A 9858-nucleotide genomic window follows, 5' to 3' on the forward strand; every position below is an offset into this window, starting at 1 on the left:
AAAAAAAAAAAAAAAAAAGAGTGAAGGCGGACGCCTGCCGCACACGTGTGCAAAAACAACTCAGAATGGATCACAGACCCACATGTAAGAGCTGAAAACTGTAAAACTCTTAGAAGAGAAAACATAGGCATCAATCTTCATGACTTTGGATTAGGCACTGATTTATCAGAAGTGACATCAAAAGTACATGTGGCTGGCAACAGAAAACAAAAAAGACATATTGGACTTCATCAGAATGAAAGATTTTCGTGCTTCAAAGGGCACCATCAAGAAGGTGAAAAGACAACCCACAGAAATGGTGAACATTTTTAGAAATCATCCCTGTGGTATCTCACTAAGGTCTGGATGTACGTTTCCCTGATGATTAATGATACTGAGAACTTTTTCATGTGCTTATTGGCCATTTGTGTATGTTCTTTGGAGGCATATCTATTCAGATTCTTTGCCCTTTAAAAAATTGGGTCATTTGGGGTTTTTTTATTGTTGAGTTGTAAGAGTTCTTTAGATACTCTGCATACAAGTGCATTATCAGAGAGATGAAAGGCCACCGGACTTTACGGCATGAATTTTGTGAACAAATTAATCTTTCTTCTTACGCTGTCTTATTGTTTCTACCCTCATCTTCTTTTCACCTTAATTTCCTCATTTAAAAGAAATTATATGTGTATTTATGAGAGGCTTCCTCATTCCTCTTTATAGTTGGAATATTAAAAAAATACTAATAGATCAAATTTTCAGTCCTGTAAAATGCAATAAATAAATGTACAGACTAGGTGAGTTGATCTGCAGTGAGCCTTAGGAAAGAGACCTTAAAGTAACCCCACAAACCTGGGAACCCTTCCTACAGAGACATCCCTTTATCTGGGGTACAGCCTCCTGCATCCTTCCTCTCACGTGCCTGCCGAGCTTAATTTCTCATTGATTTCAGAAAGTTTTAGAACTAAGTGTTAAATCCATAATTGTTACCATCACTTTTCCAAGACCCAAGTAAAAGTTCACCACTGCAAATGGGTGGTTCATTATTACCAGAAGTGAATTATAAACAATGATCAAATAATGTCCTCTAAAATGGAAATTTCTCATTGAAAACACCACCTAAAATAGCACCATCTGTCATCATTCTGGTCCCGCACCCCGGAAACGTAAAGGAGAGTCTCAGGAAGTCACTCGGCCATTTAGCGCGGGAGCCTCGGTGCGGTGCCTCAGAGGATTCCCGCAACCAGCGGAGGGCCTGCGGCAACTCACTTGCTTCAAACATCGAGTAGTCCTAAACCTCTGACCCTTTTCACCTGCCCTCCCCTCCTGCTTACGAGGCAGTTAGGACCAGACGGGCAGGGGTGGAGGGGAGGTGAGAGCACCTTCGGGGCGTCTGAGAAGCCCCCAGCAGGCCGACAGCCCCGGACCTTCCCCTCCCCTGAGCCCGCGGGGGGCGGAGGGTCCCGGACCAGGTCCTGCCTGAGTCTGGCTCCCGTCACGCCAAGCGGGAGGGTGTGGACAGCAGACCCAGCCCGGACCAGCGAACGTCCCTCATAATTTGTAACTGAGATGAAAAACAGTGAGTCAGTCATTTCCTCCAAAGACCAGAACTACGGGTGAACTCGGAGCAGGGAAGGGCCACAATCTGCCGCTACGTGCATTTCTGTTCCTACAGGGACAGCACTGCCCGCGCACGCACACAAACCCCCACCAGGGAGAGGAGGAACTGACACGTCTCCCTGGCTCCCACCCCTTCCCAAGGCCTCGGACGCTCCTGCGCCCCCGAAGGTCGCACGGCGACCGTCCCGTAAGCTTCCTCAGGCAAACGCCTGTTGCTGTAGCTCGGAGCCCTGATGCAAGCAGCATGTCCTTCCTTCCCCAGCTGTGTAATTATTACAGTTTGCTACAGACAGGGTTTACGTTATTTAATTTCCAATTTTTCTGAAATAGGAATACAATTTCCTACGATACAACCATTACAGTAACTCGCAAAACTACAAAATAAAAAGTGGCTGAAGACAAACCGTGGATTAAGAGAGAAGGTCTGAACATGCCACAGTCACACCACCTTACTTCCAGGTTCTCCTTCCGGTACACTTCCACAGCTTTCTCCGCGTACCCGCCGTACTCCAGGGGCGTGAGCACCACGGTGGGGGCATTGATATAGTCACACTGCAAGACAAACCAGTCACGGTCTTTTATTTTGTGGTACGTCTTACAGGGAAAATCCATACAACGCACATTTGTAAGAGGAAGATCAACAAGCACGGTCCCGTGCAGGTGACCCTCACTGCCACCGTTTAAGGGAACTGAGTCACTGAGCAGACGGGCACGCCCCGACTCCGGGGCAGGGACCACGCGCTGCCATTGCACCGGGACCTGGGCCACCGCAGCCGTGCACATGACCGCGCCCCTGCAGGGATGAGCAGAGAAGCCGCTCAGCCGTGCAGGGTAGGGTGAGCGGCCCAGCCCGCCCCGGGGAGATGGCCACACGCATGGAGGGCCGCCACACCGCGGGGCCCGGAGATGGGACCCTTCAGGGCCCTCATCAGCCTGGGACAGAGCACAGGAGGACATCACGGGAAGGCTGCAGACCCTGAGCCCCACACGCCGTCCCCAGCAGCCCTGCATCCCGGGGCGCGAGTGTGAGCACAGGCACACGCCTGTCTGGAAACTGTAACTGCACAGAGAGAAAGTGTGTGCGGGGCCAAGATAGGGGGCGGGCAGAGCCAGAGAGGAAGGTCACTGTGCTGCACGCCCACAGCTCCGCAAGGGCAGCAGTGTCCACCGCATGACTTCCCCCACCCCGCCAACAGCTCACAGGTGACTAGCTCAGGGGAGACTCCAACCCAAAGGGAGCGAACGGCTGCCCACACTGCATGAGGAAAAGGGGAGCTCCGTCCATCAAATTCTTCCCTCTGTAGGATGTGAACTAGAAGCGAAGGGAGAGGCCCCCAGTGGTGAAGCCCCTGGGTGGTGGTTGGACAGGAGGAAATGCTCAGCCAGAGTGGTAGCCAACCAGGAACCCCACCCTTTCGGGGCCCAGGGCAGCCTCGAGCCCAGCCCCACCCCAGCCTGGTTCTCCCTCCAGGTTACTATGGGATCCTCACGAGAAACCCCGTCGACGTGACGGCCTGAGCGAGGCGCTGCTTTGTGGCCAAGAGAAAAGCCAATCACAGACCACCGGGCGTCCCTGTACCCGGTGGACAATGTGGACACCGCGCACCAGCCTGACCCTCACCTTCGGCCCTGACACATCGTGTTCCACGACCTGCAAATCACGGACCAGCCAAGCATTTGTTTCCTTTTTCCAGCACAGCTACAGAAACCCACAGAAGTGCAGACGGCTGCATGCAGCAGTTCCTGACCTCTCCTAGGTCCTCGGTTGCTCATCAATCTGGTCATCAACCCTGCATCCCATGGCTTACAGGGGACGCCTCATTCTCAGCAGATGCTTTTCTCCTGCTTCATATCAATTGAGGAAAATCAATAGGAAACTCCCCAGCTTCCCCTTTCACCTAAAGCACGTCCCACATCTTGAACTCCGACCTCCACCTGAACGGGCCCGCGCCTCACCCCACCTGCAGCCTTCCTCCCGCACTGGTCCTCTGACCTCTCTCTGCACATGTGCTGCCCTGTCTTCTCACGTCTCCGCCCACCGCCCCTGGGATCCCCTTCTCAGGACCTCAGGCAACTGCTGTGCTTCCTACAGCCTGGTGCTCATGCCCTGGGGAGGGGACAGCTCCCCATCCGTTCACACCCCTGCCCCCGCCGAGGCCAGCAGGGCCACGGCCCCAGTCACGTGCACCCACCCACGCCTCCGTGTGCCCACGAGGTCTCCACACACGACCTCGATGGGCACCTGGTGGTGAAACACAGCACACGGAGTTCCTTATGAAGAAGCCGGGCCCCAAACATCCCACCTGAACCTGCTCAGGCAAAGCATCAGAGAAACCCAGGACGTGAGACACTCTGCAAGAAGAGTAGCCTGGATCCGTCAAAAAGTCCGTCATGAGGGCTTCCCTGGTGGCACAGTGGTTGAGAGTCCGCCTGCCGACACAGGGGACACGGGTTCGTGCCCCGGTCCGGGAGGATCCCACATGCTGCGGAGCGGCTGGGCCCGTGAGCCATGGCCGCTGAGCCTGCGCATCCGGAGTCTGTGCTCCGCAACGGGAGAGGCCACAACAGTGACAGGCCCGCGTACCGCAAAAAACAAACAAACAAAAAAAACCCGTCATGAGAAATAAAGCAAAGAAACAGTTAAATAGAGGCAGGGGCTCTAGTGGATTAAAAGAGACCTAAGAGGGCTTCCCTGGTGGCACAGTGGTTGGGGGTCCGCCTGCCGATGCAGGGGACGCGGGTTTGCGCCCCGGTCGGGGAGGATCCCACGTGCCGCGGAGCGGCTGGGCCCGTGAGCCGTGGCCGCTGAGCCTGCGCGTCTGGAGCCTGGGCTCCACAACGGGAGAGGCCACAACAGTGAGAGGCCCGCGTACTGCAAAAATAAAAAAGAAAAGAGACCTAAGAGCTTGAAAAGCCAGATGTGCCAGGCGACGCGCACGTGTGCCCGCGGGTGACGCACTTTGCTCACTTCCTCAGCGCGGAGATGCAGCTGTGGTTATGGAGGCGAGCACCCTTGTTGTTAGGGGACGCTTGCTGAAAGCGTTTCCTGGGGGCAAAGCGCCTGCCACTCACTTCCAGAAGCGCAGCAAAACAGTCTTTGTGCTGAACATCCACATACTCGGAAATGCAGGCGTGGGGGCAGTGAATGACAGGGCATTAACACCTGCACGGGCCGGGTGGGAGGTCCATAGGGTGATTGTTACTAAACTTTCTGCAGTTGGATACCTTTCTGAATAAAACGCTGGGGGACATAAAAGTTCCTTATTGCAGCCTCCCAGATTTTTGATGATCTGGCACCAGATTAGCTCCCAGACTCTTCCTTCCCAGCTGTGGGACCCCTTGCTCTGCCAGCACATGCCAGGCCTCTCTCTGCACTGAGGCTGGGGCAGCACAGCAGGCCCCCTGAGCACCCCCACCCATGGGGCCTGGCCACCTCCCCTGCTGCCCCTCATCTGCCAGCAGCACACGGGTCCCTGCTCTCCTGAGGCGTAGGGCTGGGGGCTCCCGAGACCACCGTCGGCCCTGGCAGACAGAGCCCGCAGAGCAAGAGGCTCGGCTGTGACCAGAGACTGCGGGAGGTGGGGAGACTGCAGGGGGCGGCAGATGCACCGTCAGCCGTGCGTAGTCTGAAACAGAGCCCGGAGCCCAGAGCAGCAGGGTGGCTAGACCAGGTCCACAGGCTGGGCAGGCGCAGAGGTCGGCCCCGTCCGCCCAGGGCCACAGGGCCCTGCCACCCGGTGGCAGAGCAGTATCCACCCGGGACGCGTTTCCAGACCCCTCCAGTCAGAAGACAAGACGTCCCTACCTGGGCGCCCCCCGTACGTCACCCAGTACAATGGCTTGCACGTTAAGATACTCATAAGATATTTATTTAAAACCATCAGTAAACGGTACGGAACTGCAAACGGTTTAGGGGGAAGCTTCCCCAGCGAAACAGGCACACGGTGCCACCTGTACTGATTGCCCTCAAATCATAATTTTGATTTAGACATTATTTCAGAAACAGCAGTAAGAAACTTACCTTTTCTAAACGGCCCCCAAAAAGCCTTCGAGCCAGCAGCCTGCCCGCCTGCACGGTGACGGGCGTGAGCTCAGGCTTACCCCCCACGACGTCTCCGACGGCGTAGACATAGGGCACACTGCTCTGCTCCACGTCGTTCACTGGGATTTTGCCAGTCCTGTTACGTTTGGAAAGAAAAAAGATATCACGACGACGCTGCAGTGTTGGACACGAACGCCTGTCCAGGAAAAGGCTGATTCAGAGAGAAAGACCCTGCTAAGCGCTCAGGCAACTGTGTCATCAAGCGTCTGTGGGCTCAAACAACTGGGGCACCTCCGGCTCCTGAAGAAACACCCTTCTGGCTGAAAAACCAGGCCCACTTTCTGGGTGCCAAAGTATCTCTAGATTCCCCCAGAGTCAAACCCATAGCTTTGAAATTTTTCTCTGTGCCTGATCAAGGACATACAAATTCATTCGAAATCACAGAAAGTAGGTGAATACGTTCCCACAGTTTTTTTAAAGTAACTGTTTAAAGCATGAGATATTTAAGGAAAACATGAGGAGCTATCAATTGATTAATGAGACAGTTGATAATGCAGAGCTGGCCCGGTGCTCACCAAGTGAGGTTAAAGCACCGAAACTCTGCATGCTAGGAATTAGGTACGAGTCTCCAGGAGCTGATGTGTAGAAACACCGTGCCCCGTGCGGCGCTGGGACTTGCCCCGTGCGGCGCCGGGACTTGCCCCGTGCGGCGCTGGGTGGTGATGCCCGGGACTCACTTCTCATTGACTGTGACACCAATCTTCTCCAGCCCGATTTTCTTCGTACAGGAGTCACGACCAATTGCTAACAAAACCTACATTTAGAGAGAGAGCAAAAACAAATGATCAATAACAGGAATGACAGAGGGAACCTCACTATGGACCCTCCAGACATTAAAAGGACAGTAACAGAATACTGTGAACACCCTATGCCAATAAATTTGACAGTTTAGACGAAATAGATTCCTTGAAAGACAGAATTTACCAAACTTGCACCCATACAAGTCTGAGTAACCCTACATCATGGGCTGCATTGTGCCCCTTCCCCAAATTCATGTTGTAGCCCTAACCCCCAGAACCTCAGAATGTGACTGTATTTGGAGATGGGGCCTTTGCAGAGGTGATTAAGGTAAAACAAAGCCATTGGGGTGGCCTAAACCCAGTCTGACGTGTGTCCTTATATAAGAAGAGGTTTTTGGGACACACACAACAAAAACTGAGGGGTGATGACGTGAGGACACACAGAGAAGGTGGCCGTCTACACGCCCAGGAGACAGGCCTCAGAGGAGACCAGTCTACTCACACTTTGATCTCAGGGGTCTGCTCTCCAGAGCCGAGAGAAACCCCATCTAGTGGCACTTTGTTATGGCAGCCCTAGCAGACTAAGGAACTCTATACTCACTACAGAAACTGAATGCACAATGTATAAACTTCCCATAAATTAACTCCAGACCCAGGAGACTTCATTGGTAGAGTCTATGGAACACTTAAGAAATAACACTAAGGGCTTCCCTGGTGGCTCAGTGGTTGAGAAGCCGCCTGCCAATGCAGGGGTCACGGGTTCGAGCCCTGGTTCAGGAAGATCCCACATGCCGCAGGGCAACTGAGCCCGTGCGCCACAGCTGAACCTGAGCTCTAGAGTCCACGAGCCACAACTACTGAGCCCACGTGACACAACTACTGAAGCCCATGTGCCTAGAGCCCGTGCTCCGCAACGAGAGATGCCATCATAATGAGAAGCCCGCGCACCGCAATGAAGAGTAGCCCCCGCTCACCACAACTAGAGAAAGCCTGCACGCAGCAACGAAAATGCAATGCAGCCAAAAATAAATAAAATAAATCAATAATTTTTTTTTAAAAAAGAAATAACATTAATGATACACAAAGTCTCTGGGACACAGAAGAGGGACCACGTCCCAAGTCCTCTGGAGACGGCCGGCACAATCATCTGACACAGAATCAAACAAGGGCAGGAAAAGAAAAATTAGAAGCCAACATTCCTCATGAACATAGATGCAAAATCCTTAACAGATGTCAGCAAGTAAAACAGAGCAACATAAAAAAAGTGGGCTTTGTCCCCAAAATACAAATCTGGTTTAACATACAAAAATCAATCAGTGTAATTCACCATATTAACAGAGTAAAGGAGAAAACAACTTAATCATCCCAATAGATGTGGGGACAGCATTTGACAAAACTGAACACCCTTTGAGGATTTTAATAAAATCCTCAGCACACTCAGAATAAAAGAACACTTCCCCAGCCTGATAAAAGGCATCTGCAAAAACCCGGGAGCTCACATCCCAGCTGGGATGAAAGACGGCCTCACTGCTGAGATGGGGGACTCTCACAATTTCCATTCAACACTGTTGTGGATGTCTTAATCAGTGTAACAAGGCAAGAAAAAGAAATAAAAGCACACAGATTGGAAAGAAGAAACAAAACTGGTGTTTTATGCAGAACAAATCCTAAGGAGGTCAATATACAAAAATCATTTGTATTTCTATGTACTACCTACTAACCACTGAAGATTTAAAATACCACTTACAGTAGCTTAAAAATATGAAATACTTAGAGATAAATTTAACAAAATACATGAAAGACTTATAGAGCAAAATGACAAAAAGCTGCTGAGAGAAACTAAAGAACTCGCAAATAAATGGAAAGATATATGAGGTTCACGTACCGGAAAAATCAGTGTTGTTAAGATGTCACTTCTCCCAAATTCATCTACGTAAGCAAAATGATCTCAATCAAAATCCCAGCAGGACTTTTTTTTTTTTTTTTTTTTTTTTAACAAATTGGAAACATGGATAGACCTAGAGATTTTCATACTAAGTGAAGTAAGCCAGACAAAGACAAGTATCATATGACATCACTTATATGTGGAAGCTAAAAAAATGATACTAATGAACTTATTCACAAAACAGAAGCAGACTCACAGACATAGAAAACAAACTTATGGTTACCAAAGGGGAAAAGGTGGGGAGGGATAAATTAGGAGTTTGGGGGCTTCCCTGGTGGCGCAGTGGTTGAGAGCCCGCCTGCCGATGCAGGGGACGCGGGTTCGTGCCCCGGTCCGGGAAGATCCCACATGCCGCGGAGCGGCTGGGCCCGTGGGCCACGGCCGCTGAGCCTGCGCGTCCGGAGCCTGTGCTCCGCAACGGGAGAGGCCACAACAGTGAGAGGCCCGCGTACCACAAAAAGAAAAAAAAAGGTATAAACTACAGTTTACAAAAGAAATGGTCTCTAAATATCATCAGTTTAAATTTGAATTGTTGCCACCCAAAAGTCCATGGACTAGTCACACTGTTTGGAGATTTTACATTGTTTGTTTTTGAAAATATCTTTATTGTTGTTTTGATTATAAAATATATTCAATGTTTATTGCAAAAATATTCAAATGCAGCAATGTATATGACATCTAATTCTCCAGAAGTAAGCACTAAAAGCAGGTATACCTGCTTCCAGATTTTGTTCTCTGTATAGTCACACACACACGTATATTTTACCATCGTATGCTTCGTGTACCACTGAAAACTATCAAATGTCAACAGCACAACCACCTTCCATATGTATCAGACTCTCACGAAGAATCAAGAAAAGAGTTAATGCTGGTATAATTTTCCCTTAAGTTTCATCTGCACTAACTTATGAGCGTGTTCATCCACCCAGTGCTCACACGACAGAAACTCACCGTGTTGTAAAGGCCCTCAATCATCTCTGTTCCTTCCGTAGATTTAGCCACTACCTTCAGCTTCCCAGGTGACCCCTTCTCCAACTGCTGAATCCGGTGAGGAGGAACAGTGCAAGGGTTATCTCTACAGGTGACAGAAAATAGGTGGACCACAGGGTGTGTGTATGTTTAGGTGTTTGGACAGAGAAAAGAGGGCCGTACCAAGGGACAATGTGGAGGGAGAGATAAGTTGCTAGGTTAGTTGGAGACAACAGAAGGGGAGCCACGGAGGGATGCTTTCTAGGCATTGAGTTAACAGATGGCGTGTTCCAGGGGACCACTTCCCGAGCACTGAGACAGGCCGGAAACACAGCAGGGAGTACATTCGGTGGAGAAATCAAGAGCTTTATTTCGTCTTGTTAAATTTAAAATGCTTGAGAGGAATTCAAGTGGAGATGCCCAGCAGGTGGCTGCATAAATGGGTGCGGAGTTGGGGAGGATGCCTGAGCAGAGGCCTCAGCACTGAGACAGGACGTGTGGCCGGG

At 50.9% G+C, this 9858-nt stretch overlaps 1 protein-coding gene across 1 annotated transcript in view; it reads right to left on the bottom strand.

The window, feature by feature from the left end:
• The window catches only part of TXNRD3 (thioredoxin reductase 3), a gene marked incomplete at its 5' end in the record, with an annotated part of 38935 nt that overhangs the window by 5270 nt on the left and 23807 nt on the right, over nt 1-9858 (bottom strand). Inside the window, 4 exons of the mRNA XM_007465293.1 lie at nt 2050-2148; nt 5618-5774; nt 6376-6452; nt 9335-9421. Of these exons, the coding sequence (XP_007465355.1) occupies nt 2050-2148; nt 5618-5774; nt 6376-6452; nt 9335-9421 (420 nt within the window). The remainder of the gene's footprint in view (nt 1-2049; nt 2149-5617; nt 5775-6375; nt 6453-9334; nt 9422-9858) is intronic.

This window comes from Lipotes vexillifer, unplaced genomic scaffold, assembly GCF_000442215.2.
Source record: "Lipotes vexillifer unplaced genomic scaffold, Lipotes_vexillifer_v1.1 scaffold1115, whole genome shotgun sequence".
Taxonomy (NCBI): domain Eukaryota; kingdom Metazoa; phylum Chordata; class Mammalia; order Artiodactyla; family Lipotidae; genus Lipotes; species Lipotes vexillifer.